The sequence below is a fragment of the Zonotrichia albicollis genome, chromosome 17 (assembly GCF_047830755.1).
Source record: "Zonotrichia albicollis isolate bZonAlb1 chromosome 17, bZonAlb1.hap1, whole genome shotgun sequence".
Lineage (NCBI taxonomy): Eukaryota > Metazoa > Chordata > Aves > Passeriformes > Passerellidae > Zonotrichia > Zonotrichia albicollis.
In genome coordinates this window covers 9,733,333-9,758,853 of record NC_133835.1, presented here as the reverse complement: position 1 = coordinate 9,758,853, position 25,521 = coordinate 9,733,333, and the positions used below count along the sequence as shown (strand labels likewise).

At 43.9% G+C, this 25,521-nt stretch overlaps 2 protein-coding genes across 2 annotated transcripts in view; both read right to left on the bottom strand.

Annotated features, from left to right (window-relative positions):
* LOC102074418 (peroxidasin homolog) overlaps nucleotides 1-9,947 on the bottom strand; it is a 41,887-nt gene extending 31,940 nt beyond the window's left edge. Inside the window, exons 1-2 of the mRNA XM_005489118.4 lie at nucleotides 9,763-9,947; nucleotides 1,358-1,429 (exon numbers count right to left, since the gene is read on the bottom strand). Of these exons, the coding sequence (XP_005489175.3) occupies nucleotides 1,358-1,429; nucleotides 9,763-9,926 (236 nt within the window). The 5' untranslated portion in view covers nucleotides 9,927-9,947. The remainder of the gene's footprint in view (nucleotides 1-1,357; nucleotides 1,430-9,762) is intronic.
* A 2,293-nt stretch (nucleotides 9,948-12,240) lies between these two features.
* On the bottom strand, nucleotides 12,241-25,237 carry PCMTD2 (protein-L-isoaspartate (D-aspartate) O-methyltransferase domain containing 2). Its single transcript, XM_005489119.4, has 6 exons — nucleotides 25,017-25,237; nucleotides 22,268-22,596; nucleotides 20,941-21,043; nucleotides 19,024-19,195; nucleotides 18,049-18,172; nucleotides 12,241-16,540 (listed from the first exon to the last, which is right to left on the bottom strand). The coding sequence occupies exons 1-6, from the start codon at nucleotides 25,220-25,222 to the stop codon at nucleotides 16,155-16,157; spliced, it is 1,320 nt and encodes a 439-aa protein (XP_005489176.3). The 5' UTR covers nucleotides 25,223-25,237; the 3' UTR covers nucleotides 12,241-16,154.
* Between the last annotated feature and the right edge of the window lie 284 nt (nucleotides 25,238-25,521).

Below are 25,521 nucleotides of genomic sequence, written 5' to 3'. Positions count from 1 at the left end.
CCTGCAGATTTGGACTCTATTATCTCTCTAGATAGTGTTCTCTCATTTCTTGCCGTATCTGACCCTATCTCAAATGACAGAAATCCATCCAAAGCATCCTTTCTTCTCTATTATTTTTGGCAACTAAGTACCACACACTGCTGTTTGAGAGACTAACCTGGGCTGTTCTGGATAAACAGCACCAGTGGCAGTAAAGTTTTTGACCAGTCCATTTGAGCCACAGCCAGGGTACTCTGAGCATCCTGCACTCATGGCTTGGCCACTCAGCCCCACACACAGATTGCAAGGATCTTGGGCAAATGCTGATTTTTCAAGGATAACACTTCAGCAGGTCTCAATAATAAAGTCCTGCTGTAATCCCAAATCCCATTTTTCCTACAACTGCTTAGTATTGACTGAATGCCTTATTGCCCAGGTCTGCCACCTTCACAGGATCGGGGACTTCAGATACTCAAGGCCAGAGAGAAAAAGACAACCTGAATTTCTGTTACCATTTGGGATCATGGATGTATGAACATCTGTCAGGTTGCCAAAGGAGCTGCTCTGCCTCACTGAGGAATTTCAGCTTGGACCTGGAAATCCTGTGGCTGTTAGCACCATGTCACAGCTGGAGTAATTAGATCTGAGCCCCAACATCCCAACTGCATCCAGCACAGTGCAGTGCTGACACAGCTGCTGGTTCTGATCTGGGAGCTGGGGCGCTTGCAGCTCCTTGGCTGTGGGGTGCAGATGCTCTCAGATCTGTCTCCAAGGCCTCAGCCCTGCAGCAGCCAGAAGGAGCAGAGAATCCCAGGGTTTCCCTTGGGAAGAGTGAGAAGCTGGTTAGGGCAGCAGTGTGAGCAGTGATGTGAGAGTGGGATACAAGGCTGGAGGGGCAGCTTTCCACCCCCATTCCTACCTGGATAGGGGAGATGTAGGCACCTCTTCTAGGGAAAAGGGAAAGATGGCATTTGAAGGATGCTCAGTGGAACTCACAACTGATGTGGTTCATGAGTTAGAGGAGACCATGGAAAGGAAGATGATTTTAATCCACCCCTCCACTGTCTTGATCCCAGATGAGAACTTCTTTTATGGGTTACTCTAAGGCCATACCTGCTCAAACATCTTCTGTCAGTGCTAGAGTTCATTATATTTTATTTTTAAGCAGAGAACTTAATTGTAAATAATGAAAGTTATTAAACACCACATTTTTTTAAAAAAGAAACATGACACAGGGTGGAACAGAGGGAATTTTAAAGCTTTGGCTGGATATGCACAACTTGACTGAAATAAATATAATCCCAAGGCCACCTTTAAGCCACGTTAGGGGACAGTACTAACACAAGTAATAAATGGATCTCCCTGGAGTGCAACTTACAGTGTGTTGAGGTTCTTCAGTCTTCTGAAGGCTCCAGGTTGTATCTCCTTGATGTGATTGAAGCGTAAATCTCTATAAGCAGAGGATATAAACAAGTCATTAGAGCAGGGAAGGGAGTGGAGAAGGATAAGGGACAATGGCTGGGGTCTGCTCTTGTCTGTAGAGTCAGGCAAAAGCTGGGACAAGCCTATAGTGATAAAATCCTTTACTCTAATTCCACAGAAAATCAGACACTAAAAGGACTCAAGGGATCATTCCCATGAGGATCAGAAGAGAGTCTGTAGCAAAACACCCCACGTGCAACTACCCTTGCATCTCGTCCTGATTTATAGAGAAACACACATCATCATGTGGAGCCATAATTTAGCTCCCTACTAAAACTGTCTCTGCCCTACAATGGTTAAATCTGCTCAAATAACCTCACATAATAAGAATTTCCCATTTTGCTCTGCAATGCTCCAAGACTTACAACAGCTTATCTCTGCCTGCATTTCAGATCTGTGCCAACTGCAATTAGAATTACTGGAGTCCAGGGGATTCTGGCAAATTTCAAGGGCTGCCCATGGAACTACATCAGCTTGGAACCCAAAACCATGGGGTTTGGCTTGCTAATGGGATAATGAAATAAGAGCTAAGTGGTTTAACCTGGTTAACCAAGGATAAACACATCTATAGGGAACGTGGTGCATTGATTTGGCACCTTGCATGGCCCAGTGTATTATAACAAATCACAAAAGCTGACAAACGGGGATTGCTGCAAGTTTCTGTCCAAAGCACACACTGAAGTGGATTTTTTTTCTCCTGCACTGCTTGATCTATCACATTTAGGGAATACACAGATATTTTTTCATGTTAAGGCAGCCTTTTAAGGGCATTTTCTTTAAGAGGAAAAAAGCAGTTTGCAAAATGCAGTCATTCTATGCTAAAAAAATCATTATAAATTTTCTTACTTTTTAGGCAGAAAATGTTGGGCTTAACTTGCATTGCTTCAAATGTGCATTTCTTGCCCTTCTTCTCAGAGAGAGTTCTGTATCGTTCTTCCCTGACAACGTGAATTTGAGGGTATCTTTATGGATTTTTCCAGGCAATGGTTGCCACCATGAAGCCACACACAATTAAACCCTGGCAGCAGTGACAGCACAGCGTGCTGCCTCTTCTCCATGGCCTTGTAAAAAGGAAATGAGGAAAAGAGCTGACCAGGAGAAAAGGTGAAGAAATGAAAATTTGATTTACAGCCTGCAATGCACAAACACCTACCCTGCTGCCCTGGGGGAGTGCAATTGCCCTGTAATTAGTGCAGGTTGCTGCAGGTAATAGGGAACATTACAAATACATGGGAGGAACACACAGGGGTCAGGGCTGGAGCTGGCCATACTCAGGAAAGGCAGCAAAATGGAAAATCGAACTTCAGGTCACAGGCTGCAGGTGGGACATAAAGCCTCAGACAACTGCAGTCCTTTAAACCACACAGAATTACTGTTCTTTTTAAACTACACCACCCCCAAGGAGCATGTAATAAAGCTTAGCTCATTGTTTTAATGAAATATTTTAATTTTTCTTCTGTTTTCTGTTCCAGGTAAGGTCTTTAGGTGATTCTCTGGACCTTAGCTATCTTTCAGTCCTTTGGAAAGTTCTTTTGGGTTTGCTCTCCATCACAAAGGCAACAGCTTTCCCCACAGACAAAAATGGAACTAAACACTGCATCCCTTCTCTGAGCACTTCATTTCAAGGAATGATGTGAAATAACTGGAGAGACTCCAAAATAAAGCAACGGGAATGATATGAAGTCTAGAAAACATGACAATGAAAAGGACTGAAATTGCTTATTTAACCATAGATAAAATAACTATGGCAGGAAATTGCTACAAATAGAAAGAGCAAACAGTCACTGACTGAAACTGCAGATTCAGGGTTATTTTGAAATATCTCAATTAGCAAGGCTCATAAAACACCCAGCGCACTTCAGGTGAGACAGGCATTAGCCACACATGGTTTAGGTGGGAGGATTCTGCCCTGGAGCATGGACCAGGCTATTCTGCCCCCTGTACCCAGACAGCATCAAAAGGTACCAGTGTTGATGTCCCTGGGCATGCAGAGGAACCTGCATATTCCTCTTTACTATATAATAACCCCAATACTTTGGCTCATCCTTGGCATTTTCACTCCAGACCTTGCCTCAGCCTAAATCATCACCAGCAGTGAAGGGCTGCACTGGGAATCCCTGGCTTGAATGTGTTTGATTGAGAGCATTCCCCACTGAGTTTGTCACCTCTCCCACAGAAACACTTGTTCCTCTCTATTCCCAGGGGATTCACTCTGGAAATACACGTTTCTGTTGAGGAACAAATGTGTTTTTTACAGGGATTCACCACAGAGCCCCTCGCAGGGCAGCTGCTCCCAGCTGCCCCACACCACAGCAGCTGGGCTCCCTCCCTCCTGCCCACTTCTTTCCACCTGGGAATTCGAAAAATGGGGGGAAAAAAGGATCCCTCATGATTTAACTCTCCCCCATGATTTCAAGGATGGCAGTATGGGATTACAAATGACCTTCCCACAAGGAACAGCTGCTGCTAAAGGATTCTGGATGCTCATCTGCCTTCACACAGAGAGGAGGCCTGGGACAGCAGCATCACCCAGCACAGATCCCTCTGGACAACACCAGTTAGACTGGCTCTGCCTAAAATCCCACCAAGCCCTCATGCTCTGACAGGAAAGTGACCTGGGATGTGTGGATAATCCAGGATCTGCTGTAGAAATCAGTCACCTTTTCTGAATTTGGGAATTATTGACAGAGACTACAAAGAATGCCAGAATTTGCACATGGATGGGGAAATGGATCTTTAGAGAATTACACAGTCTGAGCCTCTCAGCTGCTATCAGAACAATCATCCCTGCAAGCCTTCTGTTAAATAATTATCAGTGATTAGCACATAAAGCAATCAATGGCTTTTACAAGAAACTTCCACTTCTGTTTAATCTATTTAGGCTTTCACAGACTCATGTATTACTATGTTAACTAAGCAGATAATTAGCTACAAGAGGCGTTTTACTGCAGTTCTGTGGAAATTACTGGCTTTTTGTGTCATTGAAGAATCCTTTGTGCTCCCAGCGCTGTGCACAGCAGTGATGCTGACAGTTCTGCCCAGAACTGGTTGGAAAGTGGCAGCCACACAATCACCACCAACAACGACACAGACAGTAAAGGTGCTTTTACAGAGATTATTAGGTGTTGAAGTTCCTCCCAGTGTTTCCAGAGGAAGGGAGGGCGTGAAAGACATCCTATAAAAATATCCTATAAGACAAGTTTCCACCGTACAAGAAGAGCCAAGACATTTATCAGAAAGATGCTCGTTCCTCACATTTATCTGCACAACATCAGAGTCAGCTCTGCAGGTTCCCCAGTCCTGCCAAACCACTCCACTCCTGGCAGGAAGGGAAAACTGCCTTGCTGAGATGGAAATTAAGAGTTCCAGACTCACTGTCATCAGCTCCCCAGCTCAGGAATGTCCCTGTCCCACACTAGTCCCCAAGTGGCTTTAATAAATGACAGCCTTCATCCCTGAACCCCTTACATGGACAGCTGAGCCCTGCCAGCCCTGAGAGGCAGATGAGCAGACCATGGGGAGGCTCAGGGCTGGGGATTCTCCAAGCCCAGCCTATTTTGGGCCCTACCAGCTTAAGACATCAAGATTTGGCTGTTCAAAGAGTGAAGAGGAAGGAAAATATGTTGAGCATGGAGATACAAGGAAATTAAATGATGGGATCATGGTTGAAGCAGTGGAGAGCGAGCAGATGCAGGGAGCCTCACTCTGCAGAACGGGCTGTGGTTCCCTGCTGCACTGCCACACCACTTATTCTGAAGATTCAGGAACACTAGATTTTAATTAAGAAAATTACCACAGGCATTCCTGAACCCAGCTTTTTAAGATTCCAGCTCCCACAAACAGGAGTCAGGTTTTGTAAAGGGCTCCCTCTGCGTCAGCTGGGGCAGGAACTTGACCAAAATCCAGCAGCCAGTGTACCGAGCTGGTTTGATCTCACTTTTTCTGTCCATGTAAGATGCTGGGAATGCTGTGCCTGAAGGGCAGTGCCAGGGCAGGAGGGATCTGCTGGTGCCTCATTCCTGGTGGGATCATTTCAAATACCCCCTGGCATCCTTTAGCTCTTTCCAGGAAGGGTAGGGCCAAGAATTACCTCCAAAACACAGTTTTGGTCCTGAACATGTATTCAAGTTGGAAGATTACATAAAAAGATGCTGAATTCATCAATGTTAGAAAATTTGAGCTATTATTTATTAGCAGTGGGATGAAGAGTAGGGTCTGATCCTACCCAAAGCAGCTGAGTCTGTTCTTGGGTATCCATGGCAGCATGACTCTCTTAACCTAATGCATAATTCCTTTGCACCATTTATCCAAGACAGATCAAAGGAGGAAAACTTTCCCTCCTCCTGAAGTGTGTTCTGACCCTAAATCAGAGGAAGTAAAATAAACACTTTAATATTGAGTCTCATGTAGCTGAAGTGTCAGTCTTCCACTTTTTTATATGCATGATCATTAAAGTTTTTACCCAGAATATACACACATTCTTTCACCAAAAAAATACTGACTTCTCCTTAAAGAGAACAGGAAAGAGTCCTGGTATCCCTACAGGGAGAGGGATGTGTTGAGGGCAACAAAAGTACAAATACTCAAGTGGGAACCAGATGCTGAAGCACTGGAAGTTCAGTAAAAGCAGAATTTTAAACACTTAAGGTAGCTACAATCACAACACTTAGAATGCTTCCATCAAAAGATGCTGGAATGTTTCTGGAAAGAAAATATGTTTGAAATACCTTTCCTCCCCATTTTCTTGCCAATGAAGAGACTTCTAAAAATAGAACATAAAGTTCTTGGTCACCTCTAGAATGTTTAATAAGGATTAAATACTACAGTGAAAGAAGTCAGAAAGAGATTCTACCTGGCACATGCAGAATGTGTGGGTGTGCATTTAATGGCTGTATATAAGATTATCACAGAAGAGGAAATGAGTAATCCCTTCTTCAACCCAAAACACACGACAGAGACCACAAACAGAGCAGCGTTTCCAAGAACTCATTTGCTCAGTAAACCTTTCCCCAACAAATGTATAAAATTCCTTCTCAAAATGTGCTTTTTAATAGACCAAGAGAGCTACACCCTGTCCTACTCCAGCCTTCCTCCTGCAGGAGGAAGAGAGGAGCTGAGCAGGCACCAAAAGCAGCTCAACAAGGAAGGGAAAGAAAACTTGTCCAGCTGGCCATGCTTATACTGCCCAATTAGCAACCAGGTCTGTGCACAACTGGGTCACCTTCAGTTCATGCCAGCCATGTGCTCAGATCCCAGATCCTGCCCTGTGCCCTCAGCTATGTTTCTCCAGCAGTACTCATTCATTATGTGCTCTGCATAATGCAGAAAGAAGAATAAACCCATGGATAATTGGATTGCAATCCATTAGCTGCCAGCCAGAGGGGAACTTCTTGCCATGGATTTCTTCTACTCATGTCCACGCGTTTGGAAGTTTATTGTTTTAAATGTCACACTGCAGAACAAATGGCTGCGGAGGTTAAAGACCTATTGAAATTTTCAGAGTGTATGTTCCACAGCTGTTCCCTTCCTTGGGCTGCTGGCTGGAAGAACTGCCTGAATCCCAGCAGTAACCAGCAGATCACATCTGGATAATCGTGTTCCAGTTGAACAGACACCAGCCAAAATACGTTTGCAGCTCTACACCATGAATTTTTATGGCTTATCTGTACGCGTGTAGTCGTTCCTGCCATCCCATTCTCTGCTCGGGATTAAGCAAGCAGTCTCCATTACCAAGGATAAATAGCCTACTGCTAAAACCAGACTTTGGGCCAGATCCTCAGCTGTACCCAGCTGGGACTGGGAAGGGAGGAGGGAAATGGCGACCCAAGAGGAGCCAGTAACAGCTCATCAATCCTGGAGCTGGTTCCGTGCCAACCCCAGCATCGCTCTGGGAAGGCAATGGGCGGCTCCAGCTGGCTGCAGAGCCAGGGGCCATCTGCCAATGGCGAAGCACAGCCTGTGCCAGCCAGGAGACTTCCCCACTCTTCCAGGATTCTTAGAGAGGGTGGCACGGAGTCACGGAGGTCAGAAAGTCCCAAACTCCCAACTTCAAAGCAAATTCCACCTGGAAACTGCAGCTGTTCTTCGAGGGAACCGAGATGGAGCCTGGGATCGGTGTTGGGAGCTGCAGTCACAGACTCAGCCCTGTTCACACCAAAGAATAACTGTGGAAAATATCCCAGTCCCACATTTTCTGCTCAGAATAACTCTGTGATCAAGGCTATTCTTGCTATAATTCCAAATGTTCAGTCTGACACAAGGGTTCCCCCAGGAGAAACACTAACATACCAAAAAGCTGGAGCAGTCAGGGCTTGGTTAAGAAGCATTCCTTGATCTTCCACAATTCAAAAAAAAGTTTAATTACTCAAATGCTATTTATAACAAATACAAATGGGATACTGGCTGGGAAATGCATTTGCATACATTAGATCTTCAAGATAGCCAGACAGTCAGGATTTTTCCTTGCCACACAAAGGCCTATGATCTGCCAACAGAGAGCACTCACCAGGCTCATCTCTCTTTATGTCTATGATCACCAATATGTGGTTGCTTATAATTATGCAGACAGCAGTAAAAGAGGATAAAATGGGCAAATAATCTTAAAAATACTGGTTCATGAAGAGTCATCTTTCTTTGCAATATTGTGAGATATAAAAATCTCACATCTGTACTATTTCTTTAATGTTTTTAAAGCCAGTTTCCCATTCAAGGTGGTGCAGAAAATGAAGTGCTGCTGCCAGAGGGAGCACACCATTCCAGAACTGGGAAAGAGTTGGTGAGACAGTAAACTTCCTTCCCTCTGCACTCCAGGAATCTTGAGCAGAAACTCACTCAGGCTCCACCAGCAAACTTTGCCTCATTGCAAACAGAGAACAGGAACTAAGCTTCAATGAGCTCAGAAATACCTCAGCTCAGCCAATGGAACAAACCTTTCCCTCAATAAAATCTAGGTTTAAACAAGGAGGAACAAGTTACTTTGCTAAAATCAGTGTCAGGGTACTTTAAATATTTTAATATTACAAGATGCAGGGGAATAACGGGGAGGAAAAGGTTGGTAAGAGTGTGAAGAGAGATGCTGCAAATCACTGTCAGAGCATTTAAGACTGCCCAGTGAGCAGGTACAGAGCAGGGTCACACTGCAAATAATCATCCCAGCACCAGCCCAGGCAGTGAGAAAGCTCTGGCAGCTGTAGCAGGGGTAGAGCTCAACCTGTGGGCCACCAATGCAAGAACCTCTGTGGTCTCCACCCACCACAGCAGACCTGGGTGGCAGCAGCCCAATGCCAGCATCCTGCTCACAGCATGTTCCTCTGGCTGCCAGCAGAAAAAGTGCATTACAATATCAGTGAGATGCTCAAGGGAGAAATCCTGGTATGGATGTGCCAGCTGAGATAAAAGTGAGCTTGTTGTAAGCAAAGGGAAAAGCTGCTCAAACTCATGTTGGAAAAGTTTTGCAACAGGCAGCAGTTTAAGGAGTATGAGCATGAAGATTCATTTTTGACTTTTCAAAGTCTTTCCAACTACTTACAAAAAAAAAAGGCCATCCAAGACGAGGGCTCAGATAAGAGTAGCACAGAGGGAAGGATTTTGTCACATGTCACTGCATCTTAAAGCCACGTTTAAATTTAGGATTAGTTTAGAATCACAGGGAAATGGTCTTGTGCTCCTATCAGTAAGAACTCTTGAGGATTCTCCAAGAATTCAATGTCCTTTTCCTCCACTTTTCCTGTTTGAATGGATTCAGCCACCAGCTCCCTCATCTTCTTATTTCTCAAGTAATCTGTGAGTTACCACAGCTGTTACTTTCCAAATAAGCCTCAGCTTTGATTTGCACAGTTCAAGTAGAAAGTGGAAAACCAGTACTTAGAAATTCAGTACTGAAATGGTGTTGTATATATAAGGGAAGTGTTTGTGTCACTGGAGACAAAAGCCTGAGCTGCTCTATTTCCTCTCTCCCCTACACCCATACACAAAGCCTTCTAAAATGCAAACTGTGCTCCTTTCCATAAGCTCAGTTTAACATTTTTGACCTTTGATTCCCCAAAACTGTCTTCCAGAGCTTGCTTGAAATTACTCTCATTAAACTTTTCTATTCCCTTGATTGTCCCATTAGCAATTAACTGATGCCAGAAGCAGCAGTTTCTGTTTTAAAAGCACAAAACAGTTCTTGAGGATTACAATTCTGTGTGGGGGAAAACGGATAAAAAGTATGCCTTTGGCCTTTTTGCCTTTTTTTTTTTTTTTTCCTGTTTTTAAAGACCAGGCAGGTAAGAAAGGCAGGAAAATGAAGTGGTTACTCACAGAATGTTTGTCTGGGGCGGGATCTCGGGGATGGTTTCCAACATCAGATGCATGCATCTCACTGTGGTCCTGAAGCACAGGCAGCGGCTGGGGCAGGAGCACGAGAAACCAGGCAGGAGGAGAAAACACAAAAAGCCCCCAAGAACTGAAGGTTTGAGCAGCATGGTGTTTGCTGGAGCGTATTTGCCTCAATTCTGAGCTGCAGGGAGCTGACAAAAAAAAAAATGTTTCCCAGCCCTGAGGTCCAGGAGGAGGGGACTCATCAGCATGTGTTTGCAATTAAATTAAGGCAGTTTGACAGTCCAACCGCCCACCCTCTCTGCCATTCTGCACATCACTGGAGATCACACTGTCCCCACCCCTCTCTGATTGTGGCGCTGAAATACAAACTCGCCTATTTTCGCCTTGTTGTTCCTTTTAAACAGCAAGTTAACTCCTCATCTTCTCCTCGGGCATCTCTGAAAGCACAGTGCACCTCCATGGACAGTGACCAAAAAATGACCTCGTGGTCCAGGCCTGAGCTGGGATGCAAAAGATCCAGGGCCAAGGTTTTTATGTCATTTTTTTTTTGCCCTAGCACAGTCTGCAAACTAAAGAGAGAGATTTATCTAACAGCCTGCCAAATGTATGGTGCTGTAAGGATTTCAGGATGGAGGCTGGCTCCTAATACATGTAGCTACGACATCAAGCAAAAATATGCCTCCAACCATTGAGTGGGCATGGGATGTAACAGATAAGGGATTTTAAAAGGGAGATCACTAACAGAGATAAATAACATGCAAATAAAGACAAAACCCCGCCCAGGAGTCTGTAAAGTTTCTCAGGCAGAGTAAAAGCTGATTCATTTCAAAGGTCTTTGACCAAGTATAATTTCTTTCTACAAGGATGTAATTTGGAAAAATGTTTTTGAGAAATTCAAGGCAATTCAGGGGTGAAGAGGGGTAAAAAATGTGAAATCAGCTGAGTTTGAACTGTAGGGAATGCAGTCCTCCATTTGTTTCTCCCCACTGGAAGATAAAATTGTGATGCAAAAGGCAGAATTTGTTTCCAGTTGAATTAATCACCTTTATAAAGAAGCTGCAGTGAAACCAGCTTATCTTTATGTTTCAAGCTATTACTACACAATATCCTGAATGTATGGGTTGAGAACAAGGGAGGCATTAATATACATTAGGATTTTTACTGAGGAATTTCCAACACAGCAGCATCCCACATAACTTGGCAGCTCAAATGAAAGCTTCCCATCAACCTGCACATCTGCTTTGTACTGTACACTACAAAATAATTAATATGGCAAAGAAGACAAGAGTGACATTTAAACCTTCCTGGTTCAGATTCTTTGTCACTTGAGCATTTGGGGAGACTGTCTGTGACAAGTCTTTCCAACTACTTACAAAAACGGGTCATCCAAGACAAGGCATCAGATAAAAGTAGCACGAAGGGAAGGAATTTCATGGCATGGAAGGTAAAAGATGTATTGGTTTGTCCAGCTATAAAAGAGAATTATCCTGCAGGCTTTCTGCACTCAGCCCTCAGGCAATCGGCTGTTTGTTTGCCCTGCCATCACTTGGAAATCTAAGCAAGTTCACTGAACTCATGGTTTTGGGCAGAGTGTCCTCTAGCGGCCACCCAACCCAGGCCAACCCTGCTCACAAAAACAGGTTGTAAAACGCCAAATTATCATCTTCAGCCTTCATACAACAAATAGCAGCTGAAACCAGACTGCTCTGGTGAATAGCACAGCTTTTAATTCCGGAGGCACTGGGTGCTTTAGAAGCACATCCTTCATGTGCATCAGGCAGTGTGTGTTATGTGAAAATCCTCCTGAATGAAGTTCTCTGTCTGTGGAATTGCATTTCAAGTCTGGCTGTGCTGTGGGGGAGCAGCTTTGGGATGGATTGAGGGGCGTTTGCCCATTGCTTTATAGGAATGGGATCTTGAGCCAAGGCAGCAGATTTCGCAGAGCATGGGGAATCCTTTCAGTGCAAAGCAAGTTCTGCAACCCACATATTTTCAGAGCAGCAGATCATCCCTTCTCTCCTGCCTTGCTCATCTCCCCTCATGATAAATGGGATGTTGGTGAGGGTTAAGGAACACCAGCAATCCCAGGCCCCTTACTTTCACATTAATGTGTCTTATTTTCCATTAACATGACAAATTCTTTCAAAAGGAGTGTGCATCTCTGAGCAAGAACCAAAACTTGTCTCCTGAACAGCAGGAACGATGTCAATCCTTATGTTCCATGCTCCAGCATTTTCAGCCTCTGCTACGCAGGCTTTTCACACCTGTAGAAATCAAGAAAGTTGGGGGGTCCCTCAGGTGGGTTTTTTTCCCCTTCACCCTTTGTATTTTTTATTTTTAACTGTCCCTTCTATCCCTTTTTCTTCAGCAGAAAGATTTCCCTCAGGGGACCGGCTCCCTCTCTACACCCCAGGGGACTGTGATGCTCTATGTTTTACAATGAAGTGAACATAAACATCATTTGACAAATTTAATTTCATCAATACCATTTGTATGACACATCCATGGCTTTGCAAAGCAGAAAAGGATTTTCTTTCAGCACGCACCACGTGAAGGAAAACATTAACGTTGAACTAATCTCCTGTTATAGCTGGGAAAAGGACATTTATCATACACACAGATGACAGGAAGAAACAGACAGGCAATTATCCTATGGAATAAAGGTTAACAGATTCATTTAATTAGCAGCAGCTGTATTTGCTATTATGATTAGATTCCTAGCACAGCTGAAACCAAAATATTGTTCTCAATACTGGAGAAATGAAAGCCTTGAACACCCGCTCTCAAAAATCCACGTTAATTAAACAATTCAGACAGAGCCCAGGGGACAAGAGGGGAGCTGCAGTTCAGAATGCACAGAACAAACTCCTGACACCTTTGGCTTAGGCAACTCCTTGAAGTACAGAAATGGATGCAATCACCTTTTGAAATCTGTTGTTTATAGTCAAAGAGGCAGGAAATTAAGCCCACACTTTAACCATTCTGACACATTAAATTTACATCAGTGCTGTGTGTGCTGATCCCAAAATTCATCCTGGACAGCTGCATTACCTCAAGGTTTGGAACTCATCATCTGGGCAGGTTTGAGACATCAAGTTCTGAGGAGTTCATCTAAAACTATGCACCTGCACCATATTGTTAAACACTTTTTCTGCTGTTTTTGTGTCTTGACCTCCACTTATGGAAATAAGCACACACCTACAAAGTATTCTAACCACAACATAATGCAAAGCCATGTTAAGAAGGCTAAAAAGTTTTTACTGAGTTTATTGATACAGAAACACTTATTAATAAAGTTTAAATTGCATAACACTTCTGCGTGCCTCAGGCCAACTGAACTCTAGTTTCTATACAGAGATTTTTCAGCTTACACACTCTAAAGCAGTTTGAAGTTCAGTTCTCTTTGCAAATTTGCTGCAGGATCAAAATCTAAAAGGAGTCACATACAAAAAAAAGTAACAACTACTGAGAACACAAAAAGAAACAAAGCAGGTACAATTCCTGGACAGCTCATAGATCCATATAAACCCAACTCTGCCTCCATCCCTCTGCTAGAAATGCCTACAAAACTACAGTGCAAGTGCTTGTGCACAGGGAAAATGTATTTACAATTCCCCTTTATTTACAGGCTATAAGCAATACTATTTCACAGTTATATTATACATAAAATTTCTACTATCTGTTTAGATCTGTAGGGTTTTTTGGACAAGAGGACAATGACAACCTAGAACATAAATTTCCTGTGTGTATATATATATATATATTTATTTATTCAACCTTATCCAGGAAAAAATAGCAGTATTTATGCATCTTATAGAAAGCTACAAAAATCTAGCAAATGTAATAAAAAAGGCAAATCTGGTGAAAAAAATCTGATAAAATACCTTTTACAACTGGGGCTGGGATGGGGATAAAAACCAAACAAGGGATAAATGAAAGATAATCCTGCCTCAACTGGTCAGCTTTAACAGAATCTCTGCAAGGCTTACTAACAGGAACCTGAAGTTTAATGTCATATTTAAAGGGACTCCTTTAAAATGTTGTGATTAAACTGAAGGATGACCTGGTAGCCAAGAGCAGGAGGCATCCTGGACTATGGAGGGGTGTGGAAATTGTGCCACAATCCAGAAAGGCACATACCTGGCATGACACCCATTAAACAGACTTTTCCAAAAAATAAAGAGGCCGCAGCCTGTAGGGAAGCACAGAATAATTACACACAGATTCTATAAACCCTCTATTTACCACCACATTCAGGATTTACATTTTTAGAAAGAAATTCATGGGAGTTGCCAGAATCCAGTGATGGGGATGTTCATCTTTACAGGAAACATCAGCTCAGTGACCACAGAACTGCCCCACTGCAAATAAAGAAATCAAAATCCAAGGGAGCAAGATAACTTGGGGTACCATTGAGACCAGAAGTGGAGACAGGAAACCAGGGGCAAAACCCAGCCTATGCCTGTGTTACATGCCAGCAACCACGATACAGGATTATCAGACAATATTCCCAAAGAAACACAAAAATCCTGTTAAGCAAGGACAAGTTCTCCACTTCAGGCTTAGACATATATGTTATTAATTTATTTTCAAAGCCACACAGAACTTTGAAACTATTTTTCATGAAGCAAGTTGTGCAACTCAGGACCATTTGGCAATACAGTCTTCACTCATTCCTCCTCAGAAAATGAGGAGACAGCACACATTAAAAAACCAAAAGATATTAAAGTGATACCAACTCAAGTGTTTCTGATGGGGCAATGCCTTAACACAGTTTCATAACCTGCTGAGAGAGAGCTTTTCATGCCCCCTAGCTTTAGGACTATTTCACATCAACACAAACTCCAGAGTTTCTTTCCAGCCTTTACCAGTTCAGGTACATTTCCCAAACAGGCTGAACCAAGTAAACCTCTTCTAAACACAGTATTTTATCATCCACAGACACTGTGGACTCCTCATTCCTGGAAATACCCAAGGCCAGGCTGGATGGGCCGGGAGCAACCTGGCCTAGTGGAAAGTGCCCCTGTACATGGCAGGGGGTTGGAACAAGATGATCTTTAAGGTCCCTTCCAACCCAAACCAGTCTGTGATCCTATGATTCCATGGCATTCCCTTCCATCACCATGACAGAGAGATCTGGGAATAAAAATGACAGCTCACATCCACAGAACTGCAGAGTGACAAGTCTTTCCATATGAACCTGTTAACATTTCTACTTCATTGCTGCAGGAATAAAATCACCTACCCAGCTAAGCAGCTCCTCTCCACTGTGGAGCACTTGTGAACAAGTTGTATTCTGCCCACCTTGCCACAGCAGGGACACACACACAGCAACACCTGAGAACTGCATCAGTTTGGCTGCCTAGGCTGCTCTCAGGTTGTGCAGATCCCCCCCAAAACTCTGTTTGGCTGATTTACTGCTCAGGATGGTGCTCTGCACCTCACTCTGCTCAGCCCAGACAATCTGAATTATCTCACATGACTGCAAAACCCACAGATACTGCTTCCAGCTTGCACAAACTCACTGCTCTGCAGCTCTTCTCTACCCTTTTCCCCTCTCAGAATTACTCTGTAAACGTTTTCAGAGACAGCAGTCCCAACCCTGACTACCTTGCATCCTGTCAAAGTTAAACAGCTTTGCAATTCCTCACGTGCCTCCATAGCTTTGAAAGAACCACAGAAACCTAACAACTCATTCTCTAGAACAGGGGTTTCCCCTTAAAAAAACCAGTATTTTGTAAAACTTTTTACTAAAAAAATTATATATAATTTACAAGCAAAGCAGACCAGCCAAAGGGGAGCTGATGCTTTCTTTCTCATTCAAAGCCTGGATGCCACAAGGGTAATGTCAAAAATTCTTTCCTTTCTGTAGAAGTTGTGCTTTTCAGATTACTGGAAGAAACATGATTTGCCAGGTCAGGTTTTAACTAATTATCTCCATCCTCCATTAAACACACACCATGGCAAATACATGGCAGGATTAGTGGGAGAGAGCACAGACAGGAAAGGTCTTTGGGGAGCTGCTCAGGAGTTTTTCCCAACTGATATTTGGTAGAGCAGCCACGAGATTTTTAGGGATATCTCCTGCAGTTAGTTTCAAGGGAATTAAATCCTCCTTTCCCTAAGCAGCTGAGCATTTCACCAACTTGCTTCCTAAGGAATCCCTGCTGTAGAATAAAACTATAGCACACAACTGAGAAGAAAGAAAGAACTCAAAAAAGCTATAATGTCAAAGTTTACAGCAGCCACATTCCCCAGCCAGCCTACTGCCTCGGGTGTCACATTGGCAGGCAAGCAAGTGGGACACGTTTGTCAAGCCCTAAGGAATACTTTATTCTCTGCCTACTTCCCACTTCCTAAAAGAAGAAAAACTACTTTTCCCTGTAATAAAGCAAGTAATACTTCAAGGGATCAGGCAACGGCAGGCTCAAGACCTTTTCTCTCAAAAAGTTCACGGGAGGGTCTGGCTTTAGTTCAGAGGGTTTGGATTCCTCCTCCTCCTCCAGCCTCTCCTCCTCCATGTCCTCGCAGTTGTTGTTGTCGTCGGAGGGGCTGGAGATGCGGCTGGCGAACACCTCCTTGTCCAGGAACACGATGGTCTCCATGCGCCGGCGCCGCAGCCGCCTCCTCTTGAACCTGGGGGGGCTCTTGAGGCCGTCCCCAGCCCTGCCCAGGGCCTCCTGGTGGATGATCTTCTTGATGGTGCCTCGGATGGCGATGCGAGCCAGGTCCTGCAGGCTGCGGACGGCCACGGGCGCTGCGAGCAAAGAAACCTGCTGAGTACAGACAGAGAAACTTCCCCCCAGAGGTACTCCCAGGAAAAGTTCTGTTTGCTCAGAGTAAATCAGGCCATAGGAATTCCCTGCTGGGATTACACAAACAGCTCTATTCAGCTCCTGTCAACTCGGATAAACTGTGTTGCAACTTTCCAAATGAAATTTAATTGCGCGTTTCTCTCATTAAAAAATGTCCTGCCTTGATTTCAAGTTCTCAATTATTCTAAGATGCACATCTTAAAGATTGTTTGAATGCAGACTTAGATTGTTTCATGGCTTAGAATCAGGTATTTTCCTCTGGTAGATAACTAAACCTGAAGTCTGTTTAATTTTTCCATAAAATGATTTTTCTATTGCTCAGCTCCTTCAGCTTTGCCAAGTTCTGCACTTATAAAACACAAGTACTATTTATGCTCTTCAAAAACTACTTCAGACTTAGTGAGTGAAGACAGGCTGGAAACCATTTTGTAGAAGTAATTATAGCAACATCACAGTAAGTTACTGTATTAAAATGCCTCCCACATTAATGGCTTGGAAGACTATTCTGACTTCTGCACTTATTTGCTGCCAGCTTAGAAATGCAGCAAAAAAATTAAAAAATGTATAGATGCACACAGATCCATGAACTAAAATAAATTAAAACTGACACAAAAAGTCTCTGTCTTCTGCCAACAAGTGAACTTTCCTGAGACCTAAGTGAAAAAAGTAAAAAATAACTACATAGAATTTATGGGCAGGTCTCACTACAATGTGAGAACATGCTGAAACAAGCACTTGTTGGATTTCCTAGCATGCTGTAGACTGTTTCCTGAGCTCCTGTCATGCAGACACCTTTCCAGGTTAACACCAAAGCCTGACTAATCTCTTTATGAAAGTACCTCTGTCTTCATGTGTTCTTAAGAGGCCTCTTGACACTGAAGTCTTAATCTAAAGATTGGGGCCACTGATACGACCTGCATTTCAAACAGCTAGCCAAGAACTGCACAACTTGAATCCCTCAAGCATTCCAGGTTCAGGATAATTCTGTATTGCTGGGGAAGAGTGTCTTTGAGTAGATACAACATTTGTTCACAGGTAGTGCTTGTTTATTTCCCTCTCTTTGTGGCACAGTGCCTGAGAACCATGACAGGAATCAATCACTCAGGACTGGAACAGAATGTGCAAAAACAAGGACAAAACACCCCGCAAAGTTCAGGTACAACTTCACAAGAAATAATTTGTGTTTAGAATGGCCCAATGGAAGGTGTCCCCACTCCCCCAGCAGGGATATTGGAATTAGATGATCTTTAAGGTCACTTCCAACCCAGGCCATTCTGTGAGTCTGTAATTTAGAATTTATTTCATTCAACTCCAATGCTTGCACAAGACAGAGAGCTGTTCAAAAAAAGGAAGGACTTGGAGTAATTTTCCTGGAAAGGATTCCCAGGGATGTTACAGCTCACAGCCAAGCAGAAGGAAGTTCCCCAAGCTCAGGAATGTCTGTACTCACGCAAGTGAACGAGCCTCGGTTTTCCTGAATCTGTGTGGTTTGGCTGAATCAAGGGAGCAAAGGAAACAGCAAGAATCTTCTTGGTCTCCCAGGCAGAAGGACCAGTCCGAGTTATCTTAGTCAACTGAAGCAAAACAAGGAGATTATTGTCCATTGTGGGAACTACAGTGAGATTTTTGAACAAAAAAAATGAATAAATGAATTTTCTGCCTGGACAATTTGAAGTAATGGAAGCTGCAACAGTAAATGAGAAACAACATTGGGTTTTGGAAAAAAAATTGGGAACTCCTTGCAGGACTAGCCCCAAGTAACTTCATCTATTCCAACAAAGCATGGGGTCTGGTAATTTGGGTCACTCTGCTTGCCCAGATCTCCCTCCAGGCTGGAGCAGAGCAGCTGTGCCTGACCTCTGGGAAAACTCCTGAGTCACCACGAGCACTGGCTCCTGAAAAGGTCACAGATCAAATCTCCTACCCCAACCCACTGCACAGCCCTCTCACTGGGAAGAAACCCTGCACCCTGCTCCTCTCACATTCCCTGACAGTGGTAAAAGGTCAGGCACTTGACCCACTTTTTACTAAAAGAATCCACTGACACTTGTAAATAGAGACATCCTGCACACTCCTTCAAGAGCCAGTCAGGGAGTAAAAAGTTGTGTTTTGCCATTAAGCACAACACTGAATTATATAATTAAACAAAACTTTAAATTATATCATTAAACAAAGCTTTGCTTACACTTTCTGCAGTGTGGAAGTAAAATTGCAATTAACAACAGATTGTAATATATGCAAGACTGCAAAACTACAAATTTCTTTAATATTAGGAACGTGCAGAGTTCAGTTTTCAGTCATTGTGAAAACCAGTGCACTTAATTCTTTCTTCAGCCTGCTACAAGGGCAAGATAAAACAACAGCTACTGACCAAATCATGATCAGAATTAAGAATAACTGAAATATGAGTAAAAAGGCACTCAACCTTCTCTTCTAGAGGCATGACAAGAATTCCCCCAACTTTCAACAGGTTCTTCATGTAGTCCTCATGCTCCTTCTGGACTCCAGCACCACAGTAAACACGGTCATACTGAGTGCAGTCTGGAGAAATCTCTAAACAATTGCCAATGACAAAGGATGGCTCACAAAATTCAAACCTGAAAGTGAAAAAGACTTGTATCAGACAAGAATAAAATGATTTATCAAAATTAATTATTTTCACAATTCTGGAAAAACTGAACTATGGATAACACTTGAAAAAAAATCCCACAGTTCTACAGGATTTTTCCTCCAAAGCCCATCTATGCTGGACATTATTGTAATAGACCACAGCTATAAGTCTCAAAAACACAGAAAAATGAGGTCAGAATTCACGGATTAAAATCTCCAAAGGATAAGGATGTATAACTTCATACTTGAGCTGCAGGTAACTCTTCAGAACAAGCTAATTTTAGTCACCTGATGCTGACTCAGTAATAAAATGCATATACAAATACTAGACCTGAAATTCCAAATGTCAAAGTCTTTTAAGGACTGCACCTGGGTCTATTTTTGCATTTTCAAAAGCTTTTAACTGCTTTTCAGATGTGGGGAATTACTACCTCATGATACAGAAATAAACTGTGCTGAAGCCGATGGAAGTTTTGCCATGAGCTTCAAAGAACTGTGATTTCCCCCTTCATAAAAAAGACTTTTTGCCTACAGTATTTCTGACTTGGTTTAAAAGAAGAATGAGTGATTCTCTGATGCCTGTGGTTTTTTTACAAGCTCCAAAACTCCCTAAGTTTTAAGCCCTATGTTTAAAGGCTGATTTTGCTCAACACATCCATTCTTTTACTGGTATCTTGAGTGGCAGCTCAACATAGCACCTATTTGTTCCTAATGCTTCCTGGAGCTTTCTGGGTTTGCAAAGAGGGCTGGACATTCAGAGCAGCCAGAGAACAGTTCCTGCACACGCTGTTCCAGGAGCACAACCCAGCAGACATCACTCAGCAAAGCCAATTTTCCAGGCATGGTAATTTCTGAATTCAGCTTGCTTTTGCTCCATTGCTATATTTGTCCGGAGAAAGAAGAAAGTCTTCCTTAAAACATCTCCTCAAACAACAGCAACATGACTGAAAAAACCCCTGTTGGGAACCAGAAACTTTCAGTTTTCTGCCAAGACACAGAAAATACAACCCCCTCCCCAGCAGCTTCCCAGAGCAAAAGGCTGAGTAGCCTAAAATCCTGCATGCCATGATTTTCGTTTTCTTCCTCCCAGGAGAGGAGCATATCAGGTATTCACAGATGCTTCGCGTCCCTGTTTGAACAGACTGTGAAACAGATCCAAAAATGTGACAGCCACAACTTTTATTGCTGAGGTTACTATTGGCAGTGCTTATCTAGCTGGGAAGTTATTACTTATGACAGCAGCAGAATGGAGGGTCTAAGGAAGAACATAAATCAAATCTCAGGCAGTTTTAGTACCAACTTAATCATCATAAAACTACCTTCATATTTTAAAATGCCATTTTTCCTTCTTCACAGATAAAACGTATTAAGCCACTACAAAAACCAGTTCATAATCTCATCACTATGCAGGCGCTCAGATCACAGGCACAACCAAGTACTGCTACTTGCAAGTTTTAAGGTGTTACTGCAAGTGCATTTAAAAATAAACAAACTTCCTCAGCTCCCTCTGAGCCCTGCAACATCAGCACTGCTATTAAAAACTCTGCAAACATTTCTGAAGTTCCCTCACGACACACACAGGCTTCGAAGGTCACACACTGCAGCTCAGCAAGCCTAAGGAGCCTGAATCCTCAGATTACCCTGAATCCAGAGGGGCCACATGGGAGCTAGAACTGCCCTGAGTAAAGCCAAAAGCACACAATTAATCCCAACAGGCATTTTGAATTCTTACTTGTCAAAGCTGTCGCTTGTTTTAATGAAGAAATCCAATTTCTGCTTGGCGTACTCGATCACGTCAGAGTGAAGCTCCACACCGTGGTTAACCCCAAAAGGACCTGCAAGGGCACAACACCAGGGGATGGCAACAGCAACAACACCAAATCCAGCAGCATTAACACACTTTGGGCTCCTTCCTGCAGCAGATTGTTCCATGAGTGGCAGAGTCGGTGTTTGTGTGGGGTCAGCTCTCTCACTGCTACAATGGGATTTGCAACCCTATACCTGCAATTTCTGGCAGCAATTGAGCCTCTTGTGCACAGCTGATTCGGAATCATTTGCTCTGAACTATGCAGGAAACTTCTCTATAGGAGGAAAACACTGATGCCATTGCTGTGAAAGTGACCAATGGCCTGCATGTTTTCCCACATCCATGTTATTTTTGCACCCACTTCCTAAAAAATCTCTGCAACTAATCAGGAACAGTCATCACACACTGCACCTCAATTAACAGCAAAAGCAAACTGGAAAATACAAAAGTTGTTCAGCAGTCATGCTTTTTATTCAGAACTGACAGGGTAACTTTTGCAAAAAGAATATAAAAGCCCTGGAGTTACAAATTGTATTCTAAGTAATGTCAACAAAACTAGGAGAAAATCACAAATGGGAAATGAGACTTCATCCTGAGAATAAATATCCCAGCAGTAAAATTCTGGAGACTCCCCCAAATTTTACCCTATAGCCACTTGCTATCTATCCTGGCAGCAGAACTCTGACTGAAACACTGCAGGGGGAATTTAAATTGTCCAATTCCACTTGGATAATTTGCTTTGTGCTGCTGTAGATGTGGTCACAAAATCAGTTCTGCTGCATTAAAGTGTCTTCCAGAGAATATTCCCATCTGTGTACTGAGGAGTTAAGAGTCAAAAATGAATCTCAAACCTGTCTCAGACAGGGCTGTGAACACAAACCAGGCACAGAGCAGTCACAGCTTTTTGTGGACTTGCTCAGCCCCAGTTTCAACTCTGCACTCCTGATCCTGACCTGGGGTCCTGCTTAAGAGGAAACAAACCCAGGTTTGTGCCCAGACCTGCAGGAATCCATTACAGCCACCTTTGGAACTACATTGCTGCCTGTTCTGATCTGCCACAGAAATCTGGATCCCATCCAGTTCCAGAGAAGGCTGTGAGAATCCTGATAAATTGCCGAGCAGGATTAATGCATTCTTTCCTTTCCCAGCTACCTTTTTAGCTCCATTAGTGGAGGAATACCTCATCCCCAATTTCAAAACCTGCTTTTAAAGCTCTAACACAAGCAGTTAATGTGACTGAAGAGGTATTTACCCAGGATGAGTCCAACCATGGAACTCAGATAACCAGTGCCACTGCCAAGGTTCAGAAACGACAGCCCTGGTTGCAGGTCCAAAGCTTCCATCACCTCTGAGTAAATGCACGGTGCTGAGAGATGAATATTTCCATGCTTCCATGCCAAATCCTTGTAGGCATTGTCTTTGAACTCCTCCAGGTAGTAATCTGCCCTATCAATGGCTCTGAATGCCTGCTCCACCAGCTCTGTCCTGATGTACTGGGCCTCCTTCAGGTTATCAATTAATTCATCGTTGTCTTCTCCTGCACTCACTGCACCTCCCATCTTCAGCAGCCTCCTGTAAACGCTGAAAGGGAAATAACAACAAAGCAAGGTGAGGTACAGAACATGCTCTCCAACACAAAATTATGCTGCTGTACATGGAGTGCTTTGAGAGAGATCTTTACCTACTCCAAACCCCAGAAAAACCTCACCCAGTGCTCTCACCACCCATCCCAACAATGGAAAGCAAAATGCAGCAGATCTGGCATCCAGTACCTGACACCAGTGGGGAAAAAAACAATCACAATAGGCAATTTCAATATGCAAGGCCTGTCTTCAAACCCTCCTACCGTTTTACCAGCACATCAGCTTTTCCACTGAACCCTTTTATAGAAAGGATTATTCCAGCTCCTGTGCTTAGGGGTCATTTTTCACTGCAAGCCCAAACAACAGGGCAAGTTTGGGCTGCCTGTCAGAGCTCCTGTCACACACAAACTTTCCACCTCTAACAGCACCTGACAAGACTAAGAAATAGCAGAAAATCCAGAAAAATCTCAAATTGCATTTCCTTTGAACGTGCATCGGGATGTTGACTGCACAGAGGTTCAAAAAAACCCAACAAAACTCTGACCTGTCAACCTTGCTTACTTTGGTAATGCACTTTAGCAAATGCACTTTCACACAGCTCATCTCCAGAGCCTGAGCCACCACCATTAGTAAAGCACTTAATGACACAGACAGCAGCTCCACAGAGAATTCCCACTGCAGCCTACAGGTTTTAAAGGAAAATGTACAGGGGAACAAAACCACTCAGAATTAACCCGGCTTCTTCTCCCCTTCTCAAATATTAAGGGGGAAAAAATCCTTTCCAGAAAGCACAACATGATTTTAAGCCGTGTTTGTTTACAATGCCCTTCCCTGTTCACAGTAATAACCACAAAGCAGCAGCTTTGGAGTTCATTCCTGGGATCAGAAGATCTGCCTACAGCGAAATTGTTGGGGTTTATTTGTTACATTCAGCCAGAGCAAATTATAAACTTTCATTTTCTGAGGAAACAAAGCAAAGCTACAGGACTCCAAGGAGATTTCACAGTTGTTCAAATAACACACTGTTCTGATTACCTGTAGAGGCACACAAAACAGGATATACTTAGGCAGGGAACTCGAGCCAGTTAATCTTAATCCATTCATGTCTCAAACACAACAATCCAGTTCAAGACCATTAATAACACTTGAAATAAAACATCACCCCTTTCCTTTCCACAGTTACTCCTCCATTTTCTCTACAAAAAATGACTCTGTTTTATTACTTCACAGTGGGAACACATCAGTTTGAAGGTTCAGGTGGGTTAATGTACCAATTATAATTTTCCCCTCCCCTTACATACACAAAACCTCACTACATTTGCAACACAGGGCTGCCTGTATCTTTTATTTAACATTCCACATTAAAATACTCTCTTCACCAAGAATCTTGATTCCCTTGACTTTCTTTTATATATTTTTGTTCTTAAGCTTCCTTTATTCTTCCACTCCTTTTGCTATTAAAAAAATAAATAAAAATCGACATTTTTAGATTTAAAGCAAGAAGATGTGCCTTTAACAGTGCTCCACTTTGGATCTCAAACAAATTCCTGCTGATGTACGCAAGCCCCACTGGGACAACTGGTCTGACCTGGTTTCAGCTCAGCTCCATGGACAAGTGCTCTTCCATGCTATACACCACGGAAAACAACAACAAACACAGCTGGCTGAGACATTGTCATAATGGGAGCAGGGAGATCTGCCCTGTGACAGGTGTCAGTCACTTCTGAGATCATCACTTTCCCTGCATATTAACATACTTACACTAAAATGCGTGTTTTTTAAAACTCTGACATTCAAAGGTCTCTCCTCATGTGATTCCACACCTTTGTTTATTTTGGTGGGAAATGAGAACCCACTAGGGCTTATTGTTATTAAACTTTTCCAAACAAAACCCTCTCCCTCCACAGCAAGCCCCGGGTGCATTTTCCTCGCTTCTAAGGCAAAGCAGAGATTCCCCCAAATCTGAGCAGGGACAAAGTCCACAGGCAGAAACCCAGACTCTGCCCAAAACAGAGCCACCAAAGGGGGCAAAACAGAGCCACCAAAGGGGGCAAAACAGAGCCACCAAAGGGGGCAAAACAGAGCCACCAAAGGGGGCAAAGCAGAGACACCAAAGGGGGCAAAGCAGAGACACCAAAGGGGGCAAAACGGAGACATCAAAGGGGGCAAAACGGAGACACCAAAGGGAGCAAAACAGAGCCATCAAAGGTGGAAGGAAAACAAACCCGAAGGCGAACCGGGACCCTGCGGCTGCAACCCCGGCACAGCAGCACCGCTCGGGGAGGGCTCAGAGCAATGCCCGAGGCACAGAACCGCGGCTGCTCGCCCCCGGCAGGTCTCCAGGGCAGACCTTGCCCCGGCACGGCACCGGGAGTGGCACAGGGGAGGTTATTCCCGAATTTCAGACAAAAGCGGTACCTCAACGGATGGCTCGGCTCCGTTCGGGTCAGTTCGGCTCGGCTCGGGTCCGTTCGCTTCGTCCCGTTTCGGTTCGCCTCGGCTGCGTTCGGTTCGGTTGGCCTCGGTTCGGTTCGGCTCTTTTCGGCTCCGCTCGGCTCAGCCAAGGCCGGCGCGCTCGGGCTGTAAACACTGCCCAGCTGAGCTCCGCTCGCCGCACTGCGCATGCGCGGAGCGCACTACGGCCGCGAGCGGGGGGGGGACGGGAGCGTGGGGGGGGAGGGAGCTGGGGGGGGAGGGAGCGGGGGGGGGGGGGGGCAGGACTATACCAAGGCCCGTTCCGTGAGGGGAGTCCCGGGGATGGAGCCTGCTGGAATTGGGTCCATCAGATCGGGGAAAACTTCCAGCAGCTTCTCCCAAATCCACCCCACTACCCAAACCTTGGCATGCACACTCAGTGTAACATACCAGGACCAGACACAGGCTGCCACTCTCGTTTTTCCCATCGCAAAGCTCCTGGGCACAT